This window comes from Ambystoma mexicanum, chromosome 3q (genome assembly GCF_040938575.1).
Source record: "Ambystoma mexicanum isolate Mex_15411 chromosome 3q, UKY_AmexF1_1, whole genome shotgun sequence".
Classification (NCBI taxonomy): Eukaryota; Metazoa; Chordata; class Amphibia; order Caudata; family Ambystomatidae; genus Ambystoma; species Ambystoma mexicanum.
Window position 1 is genome coordinate 153,370,420 of NC_090926.1, and position 24,086 is coordinate 153,394,505.

Here is a 24,086-nt window from a genome sequence, read left to right on the forward strand (position 1 = left end):
GATAAACGGATGACGGCCCAGCATGAGCAAGATGCCATCCACTGTCAACAGGAGTGTATTCACTGAAAGCCATTATGAGATGCCCCTGATGAGAGCCTCACCCCATATGCAGCAGGATACTGGTTCCAGTGCTTTCAAGTGGTAGGCAGGAGGTTGGCAACTAGATATCCTCAGCAGTCACCCCCTTTAGGAATCTAGCAACATTGTTACTTTGGGATCTGCTTTAGTCTTGTTGGCAGGAAAATAAGGACGGGAATGCCCCTCCGCCCAGCAGGAGCATTGTTCAGATACCATGTTTTCTTCCGGGATGGTTCCTAGGGCCTGGTCATATTCCAGTGGAATCCAGTGGAAGATCGCCTGAGCTCATTATGAGCCCCTGAGGTGAGGTCATGCTCCAGGAGCTCTCCTAGTTTGCATTTAGTTGTTTTTCTAACTACAAGGGTTCGCTTTTGCCTCTTTTTGCCCCTTGGAAACCGATTAATGGTTTAAGGATTTTTTTTAGGTCAGAACGTGTTTCTTTGAGATTACCAAAGCTGGTGAAATGTAGGTTTCTCCAGACCTAGTTTTCGGGGTTTGTTTATCTTCTTCTCTATTTAGAAATGGGTTTGCACATATTCTTCCAAAACCTCAGGGATGAACTCATATCTTCTCTTACATTTAGGCTTTTTGCCCTCTCAAAGGCGGGTTTTCGATGTGTTTCATATGGAGACCAACAAGGGGCATAAGGCAGTTGTGTGTTTCTTGGATGTGCTTCTCTCTCTTGTATTGTCATAGCTTACAAACATCCACCAGAGACATGTGTATTCTAGAAATACTCTGATGTGCCCTAGAAATAATCAGCAGGCTAGCAACATAGGCTTATTATTGCCTCACATTTCATTGAAAAAGCTGACCATTTGGTTGATATGATCGTTTGTGTTTAGAGCTCAAGTCCATTAATCTTTGGGCATTGAGGATTGTTGGGTGAATGAACCATTTCCAGCTTGCTGATCTTTGGAATCGGACACCTATTGGATATCATTTGCAACACATTGTTGGCTTCTGAATCAAAAATATATAGCTCACAGAAAGTGTAATTGGTGTACTGTATTTTTGGCTAATTGCTTTTTGTGACATTCTTTTTTTAAAATTAATTATTAGGTATAACTTGCTATAGATTACTGGCTTCAGGATGAAAAGTATTCTGCACTGGATTACAAAAAGGATGTTTAGTACACCGTACTTTTACCTACCTGCATTTTTCAGACAGTTGGGGTTTCATGGAATTAAAACAAAGGGTTTCTTTTTTGAGTGCCTGAGCTGATTTGCCCAAATACTGCAAACAAAGGCTGGTAGGAAGGTACGTTTCCTTTTAATATGCTGCAATCCCACATTCACCTCCGACACAGTCTGTTCTTGACTTGACCACTCTTGGCTAATAGGGTTGACGGTTCCAGAATTACTATTCTTGAGTTTGTTTTGCGGGAGAAACTAAATGTAAGACCAGGTAATAAAAGCCAACACGCTTCTCGAGCCCTCCACACAGTCACACACTACATTTAGTAATATATATTTATCTCTCTGAATCTGCCCTCACAAAGCCGATTCCCTTCCCTTGCGATACCTTACATTGTTCCCTCCTAATTCCTGCAAACCTGATCTACGATCTACTTTGGGTGGTTCAACAAGTACCCAAGCCATCGCATGCACTATCCTTCCTTTTCCCTGCCCCACCCACTTCTGTTATAACCCACCATTTGCTGTATATGTACCTTGACCTCAGCTTCACCTCATTGAGGAGGCCCAACAAGGCTGAAACACGTGTCTGGGGTTGCTGATTGGTACTCTTGTTCAGAGGAGAATTGACAGGCATTTCGGTACTAGACTACCCATGTGTGTGGGACCAGACTGATATGCAAATATATATTTCTCCTCTGTGAAGGTTACAGTGAGCTAAAATGTGGTTGTAGTCCCTCCTGAGTGAGAGGAATTCTGTAGAATAAGTTATTTGAACCATGTTCTTTCTCAGTAGCGGGGCTCCCACACTCTTGTACATTTTGAAATCACTAAGGGTAATCCTAAAGTGGATGCCTTGCTCAGTGTGCCTTAGAGAAGCTGAGCTTCATCTCACTAAGGAGGCCCAATGAGGCCGAAACATGTGTATGGGGTTTGTGATGAATCCAAGCTATTCATCCCTTGTCCCCATGGGGGAGCCAGCCCCTTTGAGGCTAGGGAGGTGAGCCTGCTCAGCAAGACCCTCCCTAGGGGCCTGGGCAAGTGGGACCTTACTGGAAGTGACTCCCCACTTGGAGACAAGGACTCCAGTTCCAATGAGGAACTCACATCCGGAATACATTGTCTGCCTACATGGGAATTGGGAAGACTGTTATAACCTCTGTTTTGACTCTACCAAGCAGTGATATTTCTTCTATCTCTTTGCCTTCATTGCCTTCAGGTAATGCTGTATCTCGCCTGAACTCCACAGTCAAAGAACAGCAACACACCCTTTTTATTTGTGCTTATGTGTATAAAATCACTAGGAACTTTGAATCATGGAGTCTGAGAAACTCCTACACAGCCGGAGGAGTGAATCCTATGCAGAAGCAATACTGTTATGGAAAGACATCCTTGGGTGGCGGTGCCACACTAATCTGCGGAGCCAGCGGTAGCGTGGAGAATCGAGCAAAACACTCGTAGGATGCCAGAATGCTGGTGTTCTAACCGACCACAAAGACAAGGTCAGAAGGGACACAGAGAAGCAACCGTCTCAACAGCAAGGAAGCTGTGCAGGGCCCGTGGCCCAACATCCGATGCTGATACCAAACTGCAGAGTGGAGCCAGGAACACCGAGCTCCACATGAGAAGTGCACTTACTGCTGAGGCAAGCAACAGAAGGGAAGCAAATGCTCTCGACGAGAGAACGCAATTGAAAGGTACGAGCATTGATAATCAAGACTCGAGACGCTGAAGAGGTTACGGGAGCAAGTCTATCAGTGGGCATAAGGGCACTGGGAAGCTCTGAGAAGCCAAATGATATTAACCCCGTCTGGGCTATTTTGCAAGTCTATGCAAATAGAATGAGCATACTCGTCCTCAGCACTTAAAGGATTAATAGTCCCGGCTGGAGAAGCCACAGGGGTTACGGGAGCCTGGAAAACACAGACAGACAGACACAATACTGAGGAACTGCTCAAGTAAACCTGAGGAGGGCCAGAGGACTTTGAGAAACCCAAGAAGTCTGAACTCTAATACACAGAATTGGGAGGAAAGCAAACCTGGAGGGTCGAGCCTTTAAGAGTAAGACAATGTTACTGTCATTCCCAAGAGGGAAATGGTGTAGTCGCATTACAGAAAAACTGTTGTGCGTGAGAAGAAGGACACCTTATATCAAGACTTCAGAAGCTAACACATAGAGCCATGAAGTGGCTTGAGAACTGGATCATACAGAAGTATTGACCGTTATCAAAATGTTGATATACTTTTTGAAGAACTCTTTGGAACTTTGTGAAACTGTTAAGAATCCTGTTTCCTGGGAAGACAGACTCCAGGATTGATGAACTTTCTAGAAACCTGCTTGGAGGAGGTATAAAAGTGGTGGTCCAGGCAGCAGTTCCAAACAGATGCCTTGTCCTGGTACCTCTCTCTCTTTTTTGTTCTAAAGTGGTAGGGCCAGTATTTGATTAGAGGAGAATTGCCTAGCATTTACAAGCTCGACTGTCCATGTGGGTGGGTCCTGACTGATACGCAAATAGGTATGTCTCCTCTGTGAAGGGTACAGTGAGCTAAAGCGTGGTTGCTGTCCCTCCTGAGTAGAAGAAATTCCATTGAACAGGTTATTTGGACAATGCATGTTCACAATAGAGAGGCTCCCACACTCTTGTATATTTTCTAATGTGGTTGGGGGGGTTCTAGGGGTTTACTGTGAAATATACCAGAATCCTAGAAACATTTCCCCTGATGGTTTGTGCCTGATGCAGTATTTAACTGAGCAGTGTAAGTACCCCAGAGTGTTGGGTATGGTTTCAGCTAGAGTTATGGTCAATCTATGTAAGGAAAGACAATTTCTAAAAGCTTTGTTCTGTCTCAAGAGGTAGAATACCTGAATTAGTAAGCACAGTGATAATTTGTTAGCGCATGGAGTAGTTGAAAATAACCATACTTAATACCCTATGAATACATAAGATGTGGCTCTCTCTAATATGTGTGTCAACTACTATACTTCCACCTTTCCTTTCTCTTACCCATTTCCTTCTAACTCCCAATCGTTTTAAGATTTCTGGTAGCTAAAAAAACCCTGCACAAACATTGAAAGTGTTTTACTCGCTGCTGCCCCCATCATTGAGCTCAGTGATCCCGCTGACAATCCAACAGCATTAATGAACTGCATTAAAGGATTAGTGTGTTAGTTTACTTTGTCAAAGCTCACAGACTCCAACCCTCCCCAATTAAACTCTTATAACCTCCTGGTTAAGAGGCGAACTAGCCACACCATCTAGGTGAGAGGCAAAAGAGAAATTGAGGGCCCCTGGTGACTGCCGTCGATTATGGTGTCCAAGATCCCCGAAGTATTGGGTGCTCCATTCCTATCTTTCATTCCCTCCCTCTGCCCCCAGCAGGACATGTATTCAGTGAAGTTGAATGGGGAAAGGGCCCGTCTCCAAAAAATGGGCTGCAGATAAATGGGAGGAGCCCATAAGGTATGGAGGAGGGTGAGTTCTGAGGAGGGTGGCATCAGCGGAGGCTCATCCGGGGGTCAGGCTGGTCACGTAGGACACATGCCAATCCAGCCTCAGGGTTTGAGTGATTTTAGCACCAGACTCCTCACTGGGAGCACAGGAGAGGCTGCAATGGAGCGCAGACCCATCGGCCCTATAGTCATCTGAAAGGGAGAGAACATACCCTTCCACCCGCCGGCCGCGGCCCCCAGAAGTCTGCAGTGAGTGGAGAGCTGCGTGATCCCCAGAGGTCCAGGGGCAAGAGTCAGCTGCATGGTGTGCAGTTGCTTGGAAAGGGCACACTGGGAGAGGTGCACCGTAACGGCTAGAAGCTCCTTAACTTTTGTGGCTATAAGGCACGGTAGGATGAAGTCCAGAAAAGGAAAGTAGAAGCCCACCTCCTCCATTAGGACTTGCTACATCCTGTCAAGGCATCTCTAATGGAGCCACCAACTACGGGGCATTCAGTCATGTAGGGAGAATCACAACAAGCATCTATATTGCCCAATATCTCCAGTCTATTCTGAACCTTATGCCGTACACATTGGTCTGGTCGGGCCAATAAAACCACCTGCACTTGGGTAGCTAACCACATCAAGACTGTGCGCTCTTGCCTACGTGGCCGGTGGGCTCAGCAGGACTCGGCTTGGATGCAGGGCGACCTCTTAATAGTGTACATCACCCTTTACCAAGAGCTCTGATCTAGTACTACAGGAAGTCCCACTATTGATGATGCTTGGCCAGCCTGGTTGAGGGGATTGAAATTCTGTCCCTTTCCCTGGGAGTCGGAGCCCGCCGGGGCAGTGGAGGCAGCTCACTTGTGGTCAGGAGTGGTTGTTGGTGGTGGCCTGCTGCACTCGTGAGAGGGATTACAATGTCACCTGCAAATCCCCACCACTGGATACAATCACTTGGGGGGTGGGGGGTTTCCCTCTGGGTCCCATGTGACCAATTGCTATCTCTTACTAGCCAGTGAAGGTTTGGTGTGCTGGCATCTGGGCAAAGACTCCAAAAGGAAGCCTCAGGACCCACAAAGAAAGCCTCTGGACTCTCTTTTCACTGGTGTGGACTTCCTTTCTCGTGCACCTGACTGATCTGCGCCTGTCCTGCTGCTAGGCCACCTGGTGGGTTTGTTGTGCATAGTGCAGTCCCTCTGTCCCTCTCTCCCCCTTTCCATCCCTCTTCTCTCCCCCTTCATTGTGCTCTCCAACTCTCCCATCTACTCTAACTGCTGCTCTATCACCTATCATATATCTCATTCAAAGTCTGGAAGGAAAAAGTTCCAGAAAGATCTCCTGGTCTCGAATCCAGCCCTGTCCATCGCTGACACCTTCGCAAATGCTACTTCCAGGCAGACTGTCACTGAGATCCCTTTTGTCGTTCACTCTCTGGACCTTGGAATTCTCCATATGGTCTCAGTTCTCTCCCCTTTCTCTTCTTCACCCATTAACAGTGGTACCTGATGGAAAGTACTCTTGGCTCACTTCCCATCCTCTAGGAGCATCATTAATGTCTACAAGAAAGGCACTGCCATGGCCAAGGACTCTCATCCCAACCTTCTCCGTCTTTCGTTTCTCATCAACCCCCCCCCCCTCCCTTCTCTGGCAACTCCTATTTCTGCCACTCCTCCAGCCCCTTTGCCACCACCGACAGGTGTACCACCCTCCTGTTCCCCTGCTTGGAACACCTTCAAAGGTGGCAACCAGCTCCACTTAGCTACCCTCAACTCTCGTTCTGCCGTTAAACACTCCTCTGACACCTTCCACCTCCTTGAAAACTTCGACCTTGAAGTCCTCGCTCTCACCGAGACATGAGTCTCTGCCAGTTCTGTCACTATTTTTGACACAATCATCCCTGAGGTCTACAAGATCCTCTCTAAGCCCAGGCCTAACCAGCTTGGGGGCGAAGTGGCGATGACTTTCCCTGAATGGGTCCACTTGTCTATCATACCCACTCAGACCTACGTTTCCTTTGAATGCCTAGTCTGCAGGCCTGGTGTCTCTCCAATGCAACCATCCATAGGACCACTGGTCCAGTCTCCCTCTTCCTTTTGGATTAGTCTGACCTCTCTCCTGGCCTCTACCTCCAAACTGCTCTTCCTTTGAGACTTCAATACTCACCTTGACTCTCCTGATGCAGCCCCTGGACTCGTCCACAGCCTCTGTGACTCTCTTTCCCTCGCCAATCTTCCCTCCGGTCCGACACACTCAGCTGGACATACCTTGGATGCTCTCATCTCAGCAGACATCCCCATCTCCAATCTTCTCACTACACCTCTCTCCTAGTCTGACCATGCACTCCTGTCCTCTCACCTGGATCTCTTGGGTCCCGCAGATATGCCTCTGCCTGCACAGCCAGTCTCCTTCTCCATCATTCGACCGATGAATCGAGTGTCAGTTGCTACTTTTTCTGCCACTTTCATTCCCCATCACACTCCTGCCAGTGACTCTCACACTGACACAGCCCTTGCTAGCGTTCACCTCTCCATCTCCATCTCCGCCACTCTGCACATACTTGACCCTATCATGAAGATCCACATGAAATTTGCCTCCAAGCACAACACATGGTTTGATTCTGACCTAGCCGCTCTGAAAGGCAAGTGCAGAGCTGCTGAGGTGGCAAGCCTCAAGCACATCCGCTGACACACTGACCTGCCGCCTGCTCCAAAGGCAATACAGACTCTCCTTCTGCTCGAGAAGAAGGCCTATATAAAAGCCTACATTTCTGGAGCCATTAACAACACGGCTGAACTACTCAAAATATCCAAGGAACCTGCCAGTCTCTGCCTCTCCTCTGCCACCCTCGACCCTCTGCACTGCACTGGCCTCTCACTTCATTCATAAGCAAAGCTCAGGATATCCTGTCCTCACCCCCTCTTGACCCCTCCCTTCTCCCTCACCTGTCCTCAGGCCTCCCTCGGCCCATTCTTCCTTGCCTCCCACTCTCCTCTTTCTCACCCATACCACTGGATGAGATCTCTAGACAAGTCCTCTCTATGAAATTCTCCTCTAAACAGGTGCTCCCCTGCTTCTTCAGAACTATCAAGGACACCATTGGATCCCTTACTCCAGTCTTGGCTGATATCTGCAATCACTCCTTTGCCTCTGGCTCCTTCCCTCTACCCCTCAAGCAGTCCCTTGTGCACCCTTTCCTCAAAAAGCCTTCTGCTGACTCCTCCTGCCCAGCTAACAACTGCCCTATCTCCATTACTCCCTCCCTGGGCAAACCTTTGGATAAGCTGGGCACCTACCAGCTAATCATCCACACTGAATCTGTTGGTTGTCTCCACAACACCAGTCTGTCTTCAGAGCAGCCAGAGGCACAGAAACTGCACTGCTTAACATCTGTGAAGACCTGCTCTCTAATTCCGATGCCAATTCTCCCCCTGTTCTCATCCTTCCTGACTTTTCCTCTGCCTTTGACACAGTCAATCATGCCATCCTTATAAACTGGCTCAGTGATACCTTGGCTTCATGGACCTGGCTCTGGACTGGTTCACCTCTTTCCTCTCTGACCAGCCTTCCCAGGTTCAACTGGGCCATTGTGTCTCCTCCATCACACTCTCCAACTACGGCATCCCACAGAGCTCTATCCTTTCGCTGTGGCTCTTCAATATCTACCTTGCCCCTCTAGCCCATTTGATCGCCGCCTTCTCTCCTCACTTCCAGTGTTATGCAGACGACATGCAGTTCTCCTTCAAGCTTCCCTCCACTTCCTCTGCTTTTTCCTCTCTCATTCCTGACTGTCTGACTGCAACTCAAGCATGGTGTGCTGCTAACAATCTCTGCCTTAACCCCAGTAAGACTGAGATCGTTCTCATTTGGACCCCTACACTCTCCTTCCCTTCTACTCTCTGGCTGACCTCCATGGGCCCCTCCACCCACCCTTTTGTGAGGCTAAAAACCTTGTTGTCATCTTCAACTCCTCTCTCTCCTTCTCTCCTCACATTGCGGATCTTGGCAAGCAGGCCCACTTTCAGCTGCACCTCCTCAGAGGCATTCTCCCTTTTCTTTCCTTCCCCCAGAAACTCAATGTTTCCAGAGCTCTGGTCCTCTCTAGGCTGGACTACTGTAACAGCCTCTTCCTCAATCTACCTAAATCCTCCATTCACCCCCTTTAACTAATAACTAATGCAGAATAGGACTGTGAGACTTATCATTGGCCTCAGGTCAAGGGACTGCATCTCCCCAGCCCCTAAAATCTCTCCCGTGGCTCCATGTTGCTGCAAGGGTCAAGTTCAAGACCCTCTGCATCATCCACAAGGCTTTCTGGTGCCTGGGACCCCGCTAACTCCAACTCTCTCTCCCTAAGCACCTCCCGGCTAGAGCCCTTCGGTCATCTAGCTCCAATTCTCTGCAGATCTGCTTTTCCAAGCTGAGTGGGGGTTATATCTCTCCTCCACAGGAGCCTCCCTCTGGAATGGCCTCCCTGCCTTTCTCAGGCATGAACCGGATCTCCTTAAGTTCCTGAAGCTTCTCAAGACACTAATTTTCTCTTCTTCCTTCACTCTCCCACTCCCCTGCTAATGTCCCCTTCTGCCGCATTTTGACTGGCTGCCTCGTTTATTCTGAGTCATTCAGGACACCCGGTCCTCCTTGCCCAGTCTATCCCAGCACTACGTTCTCCCCTGATCCCCCAAAGCTGCACTTGCCCAACCTTGGCTCCCTCCCCCTGCACTAGTCTGGATGGGCCTACACCCCTAGTGAGCCCGATCCAGCCCTGTCCTTGCACTTAGCATGTGGACCTTGTTTCCCTGCACTCCCTGCTTTCCCCTGCCACTGGTCTTAACACGGCACTAAGGTAAGCGCCTGTTTCCAGTGCTCTTGGCACTTCATGCATTTTAGGTTTAAATTTCACCTGATGCGACGCTTGAGGTCCGCGATGCCCCTTCCCCAGCCTTCCTTCCAGGCCCTCCGCGATGCCGCTTGCCCCCGGCCCCATTGGTCAAATTGTCCCTGTTGTGCTTGTGGGCCTAACCCACATGCATTGGTAGTTTCCTGAGCCATTTCCTTACACGACACTAAGGTAAGTGCCTGTTTCCAGTGCTCTTGGTACTTTATAAAATGCATTTTGGGTTTACATTTCACCCTATGTGATGCTCGAGGTCAGCAATGCCCCTTCCCCAGCCTCCCTTCCAGGCCCGCCTCCCGCTCCCTCCCAACAAGCCCTATTGGTCAGATTGTCACTGTTGTGCTTGCGGGCCTAACCTACATGCAGTGGTGGTTTCCTGAACCATTTCCCAACACGGCACTACGGTAAGTGCTGTTTCCAGTGCTCTTGGCACTTTAAAATGAATTTTGGGTTTAAATTTCACCCGATGCAACGCTTGAGGTCCACGATGTCCCTTCCCCATACTCCCTTCAAGGCTCGCCTCCGCTCCCTCCCCCTAGCCCCTATTGGCCCACCCCTCCTTATCATGGACTTGACCTGTGCAACCCTCTGCCCGGCAGCCCCTTCGGCTAAGGGCCCCAAGGCAAAGGGCGGCTCCAACAGAGGCGGCTCCAGATCATGTCAGCAGGTGTCCGCAGCAGAAGTCAGTGAAGCCAGCGGCCAGCCGTCAACCAGCAGCAACCATCAAAGTAAGCGTGACATGGGCGTGGAGTAGAGCAATAACTCTACTCCCGAAAAGCCAAGACACTCAACATTACCTTACCTCTGAATTGTGATTTTTAGCAGTGCCACACATGATGAGAAGTGTGAACATTAGCCTGCGCCGGACCCAGATATAACTGTGATTGCTAGCAACGCCACACATGGTTAGAATTGTGGACATTAGCCTGCGTCGGACCCACATATATCTGTCAATGTTCGCAATGCCACACATGGTTAGAATTGTGAACATTAGCCTGCGCCGGACCCAGATATAACGGTGAATGTTAGCAAGGCCACAAATGGTTAGAATTGTGAACATTAGCCTGCACCAGACCCCGATATAATGGTGAATGTTAGCAACACCACACATGGTTAGAATTGTGAGCATTAGCCTACGCCGGTCCCAGACAGGATTATGATTTTCAGCAATGCCACACTTTGATAGAACTGTGATTTTTGGCGGTGCCACACATGATTAGAATTGTGAACATTAGCCTGCGCCGGTCCCAGACAGGATTATGATTCTTTTAGCAATGCCACACTTTGATAGAACTGTGATTGTTAGTAACGCCACACATAGTTAGAATTGTGAACATTAGCCTGCGCCGGACCCACATATAACTGTGATTGTTAGCAATGCCACACATAATTAGAATTGTGAGCATTAGCCTATGCCGGTCGAAGACAGGATTATGATTTTTAGCAATGCCACACTTTGATAGGACTGTGATTGTTAGCGGTGCCACACAGGATTAGAATTGTGAACATTAGTCTGCGCAGGACCCAGATATCACTGTGAATATTAGCAATGCCACACTTATTACATTGTCATATTACATTGCCTGGTATTCAAATTGCATTGTTAGCTGTAGGGCTATACCCTACTTCATACTACATTGTCTGGTATTCAAATTTGCATTGTTGGCCGTGGGCCTCTCTCCCACTATACATGTCTTTAAAATCTAGATGTGCCCTATATCACATTGCATTGTCTGGTATTCAAATTGCATCGTTAGCTGTAGGGCTGTACCCTATTTCATATTATATTGTCTGGTATTTAAATTGCACTGTTAGATGTAAGGCTGTACCCTTTTTCATATTACATTGTCTGGTATTCAAATTGCATTGCTAGCTGTAGGGCTGTACCCTACTTGATAATACATTGTCTGCTATTCAAATCTGCTTTGTTGGCTGTGGGCCTGTCTCCCACTGTACAGGTCTCTGAAACCTAGCCGGGCCCTATTTCAAATTGTTTTGTTGGCTGCAGGCCTCTCTCCCACTATACAGGTCTCTCAGATCTAGCCGGGCTCTGTGTCAAGTTGCATTGTCTGGTATTCGAATTCCATTGGTAGCTGGAGGGCTGTACCCTATTACATATTACATTGTCTGGTATTCAAATTTGCATTGTTGGCTGTGAGCCTCTCTCCCACTATACAGGCCTCTCAAGTCTAGCTGTGCTCTATTTCAAATTGCATTGTCTAGTATTCAATCTAGCACTGCTGGCTGTAGGCCTCCCTCCCTGTGCAGGACTCTCGAATCTAGCTGTGCCCTATTTCAAATTGCATTGTCTAGTATTCAAACTAGCACTGCTGGCTGTAGGCCTCCCTCCCTGTGCAGGACTCTCGAATCTAGCTGTGCTCTGTTTCAATTTGCATTATCTGGTATTGAAATTTGCATTGTTGGCGGTGGGTCTCTCCCCCACTGTGTGGGTCTCCCAGGTCTCACTGTGCCTTTTGAAGCTGAATTGTCTAGTATTCGGATTTGCATTCCATTGACTGCAATGCCAAGTAACCAATCCACTAACAATTTCACCCCTCCTCATAGACCTCTCACACCCTAATCAAACACAACCACAAGCCTATAACACAACAATCCGCACAAACATCACTACATTGCAACAACAAAACAAATGACATATAGACTCGCACAACAGCACACAGAGGCAACCGACCGGAAAACACCCCAAGCCCAGCCAACTGAGTTAACCGGGTTGAGGCTGCCAACAGCACATCACTGCTTTCTTGCACTTTTCCAGATTATTCCCACTAACTCACCCCCCCCCCTTCTCCTTTCAGAGCCGTTAGAGTGCCAGTGGACCACTCCGGTGGTGATAGTACGCAGTACAAATATGCTTTAACATTAACATTAGCGCTAGCCTAGCCCAGTTGCCTCCTCACCCCCATGCGCTCCCTCCCAGCACTTGTGTGCTCTCCACTCTTCCTTTCCATCTTAGCTTAATGCATTCGGCTATGACCAGCACTCCCCCACCTCCCCAATCCCCGGAACCTCTTGCCATTCCACTCGCATGACTGACACAAGGCCTAGTAGGACAATTTTTGTTATCCTTCATCTCTCCCCCCCCCCCCTGTTTTGTCTTTTGGCGCCTTGAAACACCTTTATAGGCACATTATAAATAACCAATAAATAAATAAATCTATAATAGGTCTTTCTCTGTATACTGAATCCGACAGCTTCTTAGAAGGCCTCCAGTTGCTGAGGGCCAGACAATTCATTCTGATTTCCCCTGTAGACCTTAGCATGGAAACAGGTGGCAGCAGTGTCTGCAGGCTGCTACAAGGATGTATCCTGCTCCAAAGATCTATTTTGGAGCCCCATTCCAATGACACAAGCTTTTATATGTCAGGGTAAAGTGGCACCCCTCATTCCCCATCACTGGTGGCACCCTAGGTGTTCACCCAGATTTGCCCTATTTCAGCACCTGCCCTAGGGGTGACTACGCACTGATATGGTTTGACCAGTCCACTGCACTTGACACAGTTGCAGATGGGTGTGAGGTCACTGTGGGTGGTTGTCTTGGTAACTAAATTTGGGGACAATTGTTGCCATCAGCAACTTTCATAATGTGTGCATCTATAAGAGACCCTTACAGTATAACATTGGCTATAATTTATTAATCTTGTGTAATGCCTTCAAACCGGAGGGACCTGGACTCGAACCTGTGTTGCTCTTACTTTCAAGACAAACTCCTTGCCCCTGAGATATCCTCTGGCCAGGTGGAGTTTAACATTTATGTCATTGGGACATATTCTGCTCTGTTCTTTTGAACCGTGTTTTATTGCTTAAGGCATGCAAGACATCTTCCATCGTAAGACAATCTTGTGGATGCCAGGAAGGCAGGAACAAGGCAGGCAGGGCGACATTTTAGAATTGATTTGGGAAGGCTTCATGAACAATAATAAGATGGTACCCCTCTAAACATTAGCAAAGCCAAACTGTTAGGGAAGCCAATGCTGTTTTGTCCAGGTGAGGAGATGTTGCCAAGTCAATCGCCTCTCGTCACTTCCTGTCTGAAACAGCCGTGGCTATTACCTTCTGAAACAGGAACATGAAAGGCATTCAAGCAGGGCACAGAGAAGAACCGGTAATGTCTGCAGAGGTCCAAAGGTGTTCCGTGGCATCTGCATCCCGCATACATGTACAGACTAGATGCACTGAAGAGCGATATACAGCGAACAATGGGTTTACAGTGCAAGGTTCAACCTGTACCTTCATCTTCTCTGTTGTGTTGCTTTCTGGCCCGTTCCATTGAATGATGACGTTGCCGAGGTCCAGCAGGAAGACATCGCCGATGTTGAAACTGCTCCAGCTAAGGTCCACCTAAGAGGAGGGAAAGGGGGGGGGGCAATCAGCATTGCCTGCAGAATATTCCCTCCACCAGGGGACGCTAAACAGGCCTTGCGTGGCATAAAGAAGCAGGCACAGCACCGCTCCAGTACTCCCCATCACCACCAGAGCGCATTACCAATCACATAGCAACACACTGGGGGGATATTTTTCTCTGACTCACCAAGGTGCCAACACTGCCAATATTGCACGTGATACACAAGGAAAACGTCCAGAATACACATTTGAATATTACAATGGCTAACTTTATCCCCAAACTATTAATATACACTTATGTGGTCATTTTCTTTCAAAATCCCTGAACTAAAAAATCAGGTGTAAAAACATGATTACACATGTACATTTTTGCATTGCCACCCCCAGCGCCCACCTGCTCTTCTGGTAAAACATGTTTTTCTGCAGCACCCGATTTTGGTGCTCTCGGACAAACATTTGATGCAAGTGGAATCTGCAAGCTTGCTAAAAGCTGAGGATTTCCATATGAATCCATGTTAAATGCCTTCCAACATGCCTGCCTGCCTGTAGGCATTCACGATTGCTGACCCTACAAAGTGCAAAGAGTGCATGGAGAGCAGGGTCTGCCTGGATTACCATCGACCGTTTGCTCCCCATAGTGCCAAGACTGAACATGTCAGAGGAGACTGAAACATGCAAGCGGGAGTAGCTCCCTCGGGGCCATTAGCTGCTCCAGAAGTGACTGTGGTTTTCAAAGGGATGCCAACATTCCTGTTGAGTTGGTGCCAACTAAGCTGCCTTCATTGTGTACTTCTTTCAAAAGATTGCATTTATATGAAGACTATTTGATATGAGCTACAGACTGGGCCGATGCATGACACGTACCTCCTTAGCCGAGACACTCCTCTTCCCTTTCACGTGGAGGAGCCTCTTGACGTTATATATGTTGGTTTCCACATGCTTCATTCCTGAGGCGACACCGCCCTTCTTATAGCTTGAGAGCAGAAAAATTCAAAGGAGTGGGAAAAACATCATGCCAAGTCGGTTTCCAAACACAACACTAATATTAACACAAGTAGGTTCACCACCTATTTACCGTATACAGTTCCAAAACCAAAGTCCTTTGGAATCCACATGCAATTTTCAGAAACATATCTAATATTCTCTCTTCTCGATCATCCTCGGCTTCTTGTGAAAATGAGAAGTTAGGCCAAGTTCCCTATCCCACTTCCTGTGTGCACAAACAGTTGACTGACTCAATTACTTCACTCTCCACCTACTTATGTCTTCCAGCTGCCCGTCTAACTCCCATGCCATCTGCAGTCTGATTCTGCCAAACGTGGTCATTTTTTACTTTACCAATATCTTAAAGCAATGCTTCAGCAAGTTTGAATGATCATGTATTAAATCAATGAAAACTCAACATTCTAACAGCTACAGGATTAACTCATCGTCCAAACTATTGCCATCATCATTGATATGATCTCAAACTCCGTCTTAATTAACCTCATCATTTCTAACTTCTCACCCATTTCAAGCCTCAGTTTGTTCCCGTTAGCAGTCTCGAACCTGTCCGTTTTCCTCAGCTCCCCCCCTCACGTCCATTACTTTATGTGAAACACACAAAACATCATCAGTTTCGGACTTCCTCAATGCCCTGGGTAAGCCAGTCCTTCGTGCACAGCCTGAAGTCCTAAGCACTTCTGGACTCAACTCTTCATCCATATGCAATCTTGAAGTCCCACCCACTTGTAGATCAAATGTAACTTCCACCTCCTGCCTCAGCTCTACGTGGAATTAAAATTGCTGCAGCAAATCTGCTCACAGACTGGCACATAACCTGCCTGAGTGCTGGAACTCTTCTTCATGCAAGGGTAAATAGTATGCCTGACTCAACAACCAACTGCATTGTTATAGATCCCATTGCATTCTTCATCCTATCCCGCTACTAACAAACAGACCTATTTTCTGCAAGCTAGTTATTCGACCTTCAATAGGCTTCTGTATCCTTCCCTCTGCAGGCTAGTATGCGCCGCATCACTGGGGAGGCTGAATTAACTTTCTCGACAGACTGAATTCTCCTGCTACACGTTGCTACAGGCTGAAATGCCAATTGAGAGGCTATTGGCCACTCCTCTACAGTTATTTCTGTACATTGATCTATAGGATATAGAATAGCTATCCTTGACCATTGACACTCCCGCCCAGGATGATCAGTGGTTTTACACTCACATGATGCCCTGCTTGAAGTAACCCTTGAAGGAGTCAGACTCGTATCCTTGCACTTCACGATGCTGCACTGGGCCGCCTCCGAGGTAGTCATCCAGCTGGGTGGTGTAGATGGCCGCCGAGCCTTGCTCGTCCTGAGTGGAGTCGTTGCCTATCCAGTAGTGAATGTCGTAGGACAGGGTATTGCCAGATTTCCGGGTCTGCTCATTGTTCAGGAAGGAACGAGAGAAAGAGAGAAGACATCTTGTTTAGGGCTGGAAACATACGTGTACTGCTCAGCTTTGCATTGAAAAACCTTGGGATTTCTATCAGTAGAGGAGCCTAAGAAGGAGGAAGCAGGTCCTCAAGGTGGAGTCCAGTCAGCTCTCCACCCAGAACAAACGACCTTGTGCAATGTGCAGGCCACAACATGGTTTGCGTCCTTGAAGGGGGCGCTCACATGTTCGTTCTAGTCAGGCAGATGAAATGAGTACCATTTCATTGAGTAAAATCCTTTTTTCATTTAAGTGGCAAAAGATCATTCAATGTTGGTGTATGCCACATTCACTCTGTGAGCCGCCCAGGCTCTCTCCTGGTTGGATCTTAATTCCTTTTGGAATGCTCCGAATCACGTCCTTACCCACCCATCATGCCAAGCCTGGGCTGCGGTTCTGCACTTCTATGACACACCTGGCACTCCTCTGCACTGCTGATGGTGTCATTTCATCTGCGGGTCTAGATCCTGGGATACTATGCCGTCATCTCTGCTAGCTGTGCTTTGTAAGCAGGGAACCAGGAGCTTTTGGCTTCCACTGTTGGGGACCTCTCCCCCTGTGCATCCGAATCCAGGTTCTCCGTTAACAAGGCCAACCCCAACATGTTGCAAGCACTTCTGAAGGAGGCGCTCTCAGGGTCTACAGGGCACGCATTGGGTAGAGTGAGCTGATGATTCCATGTCACTGTGTGATTTATTAAACAAAGGCATTCTGGGAGATGGAGTCTTAGTTAACGGGCATAAGCACCTGATAGCAACCCTCTGAGGAAGGGAAACAGAAGTCTTGGAAAGCGGTGCCCTGATGAAATGGAGCCATGAGGTCACTCTCCCATGGGGATGTGGTGCTCCGTCTGCGACGTATGTGAACTAGATGATGTTTAGATTTAAAGTGCTGCTATTGTTCATTCTGGTTAAGACCCACCCTCCAAACCCACGAGATGTTTATTTTGTTTGGTTTCTACGGTTTGATCCAAATACAGCTCTGAAGACTTAGGAGGAGGGGCTTGGCCCCAGGTAAATAGGCACAACCAAGTGAAAGGTTTATGAAGGAAGTGGATGGCCGCAGACCTGGACTGGCCTAATGAGCAATAAGGCAATGCCCCAAGGTCCTCCTCTGCAGGCCAGTGTGAGCCACCTCCCTCACGCAGTGAAGGACAGTTTAATTTGGTATGTTATGTAGCTGGTAGATTTGATCAGTGTTATTAGCCCATGTGATTTTAAAGGGACCATTTGCCACACATTTCAATTTCAAGAACCACTCATGTTTTGTTTTGTGAAAGATCTTGATTTGAGATTCGTGAAAGTGGGCCACTTCTTTGGGTGCCCGCCTGGGCCTATTCTCCATCCTTGTCTGACTGTGGATGGCCGCTATAGATGAGCATTTCTGCGCCTAAGTGGCACTTCGGGCATAGACGCACTCCTTTGTAGAATAGGCGCTTGACCTTTAGACTGAGGCTAACACCTAATGGGGAGCTTTCTTGACCTTTAGACTGAGGCTAACACCTGATGGGGAGCTTTCCTGACCGTTAGACTGAGGCTAACACCTAATAGGGAGCTTTATTGACCTTTAGACTGAGGCTAACACCTAATGGGGAGCTTTCCTGACCGTTAGACTGAGGCTAACACCTAATGGGGAGCTTTATTGACCTTTAGACTGAGGCTAACACCTAATGGGGAGCTTTATTGACCTTTAGACTGACGCTTTTGTTGCTGCCTAAATCTGAGACACTGATTAGTGATTTGATCATGTCTGTGGGCGCCTGGTGTAACCCACTCAAAACATCTGTCACTGCAAATCCATCAATGGTAGTCTTACTTGGATCTCCCTCAGATTTAGCAGTAAGGCTGTTATCCTTATAATATTAAATAAACACAAATGCAAAGCACTTGCTCTGGTTACAATAACAGGCACATGGTGGTTCTGCCCCCTCGCCCCAACACTTTTCCTGCTGGGCTTCCGTGGCCAACTGTTATAATGTTTTTTTTTTAAAAAAAATAATATATACTTTGATACTGCATTCCTCTTGAGAGAAAAACACTCTGCCAAACTTCAATGCAAGGCATTTTTTGTGCAGCATATTGATTTATGCTGTAGTTTGACAGAGCTTCTATTTTCCTGGATAATAAATTAACAAAGCTCGATTTCTCGTGCACTATTTTACAAGCTTTTGATGGGGTCGGAAAGGTATTTAGAACTGGCTGTACTGGCTTCCCTCAAGCTTTATTCTCATGGCGTCCCTTTCTGCACTTGCAAAAAGATGAGACAAAGTTTGACGGTGATGTTTTTGGAATGTTGTCCAAAAGGCAGGTGTGGTGAGGGTAGAAGTCTGCAATGCAATCAGCCAGTGTCGCCGTTACATTGTTCCATGTATACTAGTGCCGCCTCGAGACGAGCTCCCTATAAGAAATGTTTCGCACCCACACAACCGAATGAGTCTAGAAAGCAAGCCTCTGCAAGCGGTCCCAATGGACAGCAACAGCTGGTGCCCAAACCCATGCTTCGTGTTCCCAACCTTCTGAGAAAGATTAGGGTCTTCTGCAAACGCTCCATGCATGGTTATCAATGAGAGCAAAGTCTGTGTGGACAGGAAGCCATTGTCTGCAGAAAATGAACACTGGCACAATTGCAATCCCTGTTGCTGTTCCTCCAAGCCTTTGCTTTCCCAATGTAGGAGAGTGAAATAGCGTCGGGGATTGAACACAGCTCACACCCAGCTTGGCCCTACGACAGGTATGCGCCAACCCTCCATCTCGAGCCTGTCATGGATGACCTCATTCTGATTGTTGGAGCCTAGGCGCGAAAAACAAATCAACAGGTCCTTGTCTTTATTCCGCCTGCCCATGACCATTCCGAGGGTCTTCTTTACAATGAAAGGCAATTGCAAGTCCATGTGGACCATCCGAGCATATGTGTTTAACCATGAGTTGCCTGACAGCAATGCTGTATTGATCAAAACCTTTCACAATAGTACAAATGTCTTCCAATAAATCCCTGTTTCCTTGTACAGCTTTTTTGTATGATCAAAACCTCAATGAACATTGTTACCAAACAACGTTGCTACCTAATATTTTAGTGAACTGGCTGGTTCCTGTCGCCTTGGCAAACTATTGGGAACATAATGGCATGGTCCTGTGTGCCACGGGGTGCAGGGTAGGATGCAAGCAGCGTTCAATATCATAAGCAGAAGTGGTGGCCACAATTCAGGTGCCATCTTCCAAATGTCATCAAGACTGGCCGAGGGCTCTACCCTTACAAGAGGATTTATTTATTTATGTTGCAATTTGTATAGCGCACCCAACCCGGAGGCATCCAGGCGCGGTTCTTACAGAAATGGACGTCCACAAGTACAGTGGTTGTACGGGATTGATGCTGCGATGCGTCTAAATTCCTTTGCGTGCGATGGCATGCAGTTTTGCAGTTATCCTTGTAAGATTTCACACAGGTATGTTCCATGTCAGTAGGCATCACCCTAGATATTTAAAAAATGGACACTTCCTTTACGAAGCACTGATTTCTGCTTTGCTGTATCAGAAGGCTAACCCATACGTCGCAGCACAACTTACCAAACCATGTATTGTCCTATTGGTTGTGTCACATACTTTCTTAGTTTGAAGCATTGCAGTCGTCCCTGGACCAGCACAGCATTTTAGATGCCAACTGTTGTGAAACCTAATACCAAGTTCAGAATATAAATGGGAGGTTTTCTGCATGTGGCAAAGGCATTGTGCAAGCAGTAACTTCAAGGACTATAGAAATAACTGGCAGCTGTGGATGGCCAGGCCGCAGTCTGACAGCTTGCCAAATTACGGGCCTTCTGGAAGGACAGGATCTTTATGTTCTCCAAGGTCATTATTGCAGACAGCTGTATTGATAAACTGAACTCTAAAATGCGCTGGGATGTGCAGTCATTTGCCCTCTCTGCTAGGTTCCTTGCTGAGCCACTCTTGGGCCCAGGCTTTGTGTGTGGTTATATGTTTAGTTCATTGTTGCTCCTGTGCTACTCCTCTTGCTCCCTGACTGATATTCCTCTCCTGCCGTGAAGGCTGGTGGCCAGAAAAACAAGTCTGGGATATTCTGCATCTGCATCGTCTTTATGGATGCTTCATGCCCGCACACCTGCACCTAGCTATGGGTTTTAAAGCTAAAATACTCTATCATCAATAACTACGGCTGGGCTCGCCCGTGCACAGCACAGTACAATTCAGTTCCGTCTTCGGTGAAAGTCATTTTCATGTTCGTTGGCCATTCTGAAATTCTAATTCTGCAATTTAGCGGGGTAACAAGTGCACCCCTGGATTTAACCCATTGATATTATGAACGGAAATTACTTGGAGCCAGTGGAATTACTTTTTAAAAAAATCAAGCAATATGTCAGCTTTATTTGTTGTCTAAATTTGTACTGGTGATGTTTTTTCAGATGCCAGCTATGGATGGTGGCATAATCTGGTATCTGCCTTGTTAATTGCATTGATGGACAAGGATACTTGCTAGTAGTGACTCCACAGACTACAGACATCACCGGTCGCACCATTCTAATCCACCTAATTGCATTCCATATTTAAATATTATATAAGGGCGTATATGTTCCTCTGCAATGTTTAAGGTTTCTCTGAACCATACGGTCTGGAAATCAACTCATCAAACCTGGACAGAGCATTAAGAGCGCGCTGGTTTACTCACCGAAAGGAGGATGTAGCAGTCACCTTCAAAGAAGTTGCCATACGCCTTCTGCGGCACTTGCACCAAGTCCATTTTCTTAAGGGAAAGAATCAGATTAAAAATTGTGTCAGAAAATATAATTCTATACAAAGCATAGTCCATACCAAGACTTTTTGCAGAGAATCTAAGACGACTGACTGAGAGAGGGAGAGAGCAAGAGAGGGTGAGAGAGAGAGAGAGAGAGAGAGGGGGGGGGAGAGAGCAAGAGAGGGTGAGAGAGAGAGAGAGAGAGAGAGAGGGAGAGAGCAAGAGAGGGTGAAAGTGTCAGAGAGAGAGAGAGAGAGAGAGAGAGAGAGAGAGAGAGAGAGAGAGAGAGAGAGAGAGAGAGAGAAGAGATTATACCCATTTATGTCACAGCCCACTCCCTGGCCCTAAAATCAACCAATAGCATGCCCAGAAAGTCCTCTAAAGGTGCACATAATTACTGCCCGTCGCCCTGAAACTGAGACACATATTTCAATTCAGAAGTGCATTTTGAGAAGAATACATTGGATCCTGAAATGGGAGCAGTCAGCGTTATATTTATGTCTAACTCAGGACTATCAATTATCATGCAAATAAAGATGTCATTTTGAATAAAAATTAAGATCAGATAATGCTTACAGGTATTTCTAAAGATCATTTGAAAGGTGAGCATTAGTAGCATTTAACCCATGACAAGGTGAGAGTTTAAACGAGTCGAAATAGCTCTTTAAATGTCATTGGTCTTTTTAGGACTTTGTGAGTGTAAAATGTCCCTTTAGTTTTATAGCTCATCTGGTGATATATTTTAAGAGTAGCTTTGTCATGAGAATCTCCCAAAATACAAGTTTGGATCCCTTTTATTGGACTAACTTAAATATGACGCTTCGTTGAGTGAAGCAAGACTATTCATGGAACACGGTGCTGGTTGGGCCATGTTAGCTATGAGGCACTGAGGTGAACACTTCAAGAAGGTGCACATTATTCCTGGGTATCTGCTGCACATGATATCCACACAATTATTCACAATCAACTCCCAAGTTGGACCCAGTTTATTTATTTATTTTATTTATTGGATATGTGTAAGGCACCTATACAACAAATGGTGTTTCAAGCTGCTACAAGACAAAAAAGACAAAAACGGGGGGGGGGGGTAAGGGAGAAAGATAACAATAATGGTTCTATTAAGCCTTGTGACATTCGGATCTTGCAAGTGCAGTAACAAGAAGTACAAGGGGGGGTGCTGGTTTGCACGAAATGCAAAGTGCTATGGTGAGAAGGGAAGTGCAGGGTAAAGAGGAGAGAATGCAAGTTAAAAAGGAGGGTAAGGGTGGAAGGAGGGTCACAGGGGCTAGACGAGTGCTAAAGGGAGGCCAGGACGGCAAGTGCCAAGGAATGCATGGGATGCAGGGGTTGTGGGTCCACATGCTAAGTGTGAAGAGGGGGGTAGACTGGACGCGGGGCTGGTGCCCTGTGGAACTCAGAGGGAACCAGGCAGCCTGTCATTACACCAGACAGGGGTGTTAGCAGGGGAGAGGGAAGGAAGAAGAGAAAAGGATGGTCTTGAGGAGCTTCCGGAACTTAAGGAGATCAGGCTCAAGCCCGAGTGGGGCAGGGAGACCATTCCAGAAGGAGGCTCCTGTGGAAGAGGGAGATCTACCCCCACACTCTGCTTAGAGAAGCATTGGATCTGTAGAGAGTTGGAGTTAGAAGTCTGAAGGGCTCTAGCAGGGAGGTATTTGCAGAGAGAGAGTTGGATGTATCGTGGTCCCAGGCCCCAGAAAGCCTTGTGGATGATGTAGAGGGTATTGAACTTGATAATAGAAGCAACCAGGAGCCAGTGAAGAGATTTTAGGGCTAGAGAGTTGTGTTACCTGGGCTTGAGGCCATGGATAAGCCTTGCAGCCCTATTCTGGATTAGTTGAAGGAGGTGAAGTGAGAATAAAGGTAGATTGAGAGACGAGGCGGTTGCAGTAGTCCAGCCTAGAGAGGACCAGAGCTCTGGAGACATTGAGTTTATGGGGGAAGGTGAGGAAAGGGAGCATGCCTCTGAGGAGGTGCAGCGGATAGTGTGTCTTCTTGCTGAGGTCCGTGATGTGAGGAGAGAAGGAGAGAGAAGAGTTGAAGATGACACCAAGGATTTTTGCCTCACAAGAGGGTGTGGTGAGGGTACCCATAGAGGGTGGCCAGAGGGTAGGAGGGAAGGAGGGAGCTGGGGTCCCAATGACAAGTATCTCCGTCTTACTGGCATTAAGGCAGAGATCATTGGCAGCACATCATGCCTGAATAGCAGTCAGACAGTCAGGGATAAGAGAGGAGGAAGAGGAGGCAGTAGAGGGAAACTTGAAGGAGAGCTTCTTGTTGTCTGCATAACACTGGAAGGGAGGAGAGAGGAAGGAGATCAGATGGGCTAGAGGGGCCAGAGAGATGTTGACGAGCTACAGCAAGAGGATAGAGGGTTGTGGGATGCCGCAGGTGGAGAGTGTGATAGAGGAGAGAAAAGGGCCCATTGAACCTGCGAAGGTCGGCCAGAGAGGAATGAGGTCAACGATGTCCAGTGCCAGTCCTGTGATGCCAAGGGTGTCACAGAGCCAATTTGTCAGGGTGACATGATTGACAGTGTCGAAGGCAGAGGAAATATGCAGAAGGATAAGAACAGATGGAGAACTGAAATCAAGATTTGAGAGCAAGTCATCACGGTTGTTCAGTAGAGTGGTTTCTGTGCCCCTGACTGCTCTGAAGCCAGACTGGTGGTCGTGGAGACAACCAACAGATGCAGAGTGTTGGGTCTGTTGGGAGATGGCCAGCTTCTCCATGAGTTTACCCTGGAAGGCGGTAATGGATATAGGGTGGAAGTTAGCCAGACAGGAGGGATCGGCAGAGGGCTTTTTGAGGAGAGGGTGCACAAGGGAGTGCTTGAGGAGTAGCGGGAAGGAGCTAGTGGCAAAGGAGTGATTACAGAAATTGCCCAAGGCTGGTGCAAAGGAGGCAATCTGTTGCCCTGGAAATTAAGGCTTCAAAACACAAGATTTGAAAG

At 47.4% G+C, this 24,086-nt stretch overlaps 1 protein-coding gene across 4 annotated transcripts in view; it reads right to left on the reverse strand.

The window, feature by feature from the left end:
- The window catches only part of AVIL (advillin), a 289,148-nt gene that overhangs the window by 136,545 nt on the left and 128,517 nt on the right, over positions 1–24,086 (reverse strand). For all 4 annotated transcript variants that reach the window (XM_069653359.1, XM_069653362.1, XM_069653361.1 and 1 more), the window contains 4 exons: positions 21,050–21,124; positions 16,119–16,315; positions 14,772–14,880; positions 13,794–13,904 (listed from right to left, as the gene is read on the reverse strand). In XM_069653359.1, coding sequence (XP_069509460.1) covers positions 13,794–13,904; positions 14,772–14,880; positions 16,119–16,315; positions 21,050–21,124 — 492 coding nt within the window. The remainder of the gene's footprint in view (positions 1–13,793; positions 13,905–14,771; positions 14,881–16,118; positions 16,316–21,049; positions 21,125–24,086) is intronic.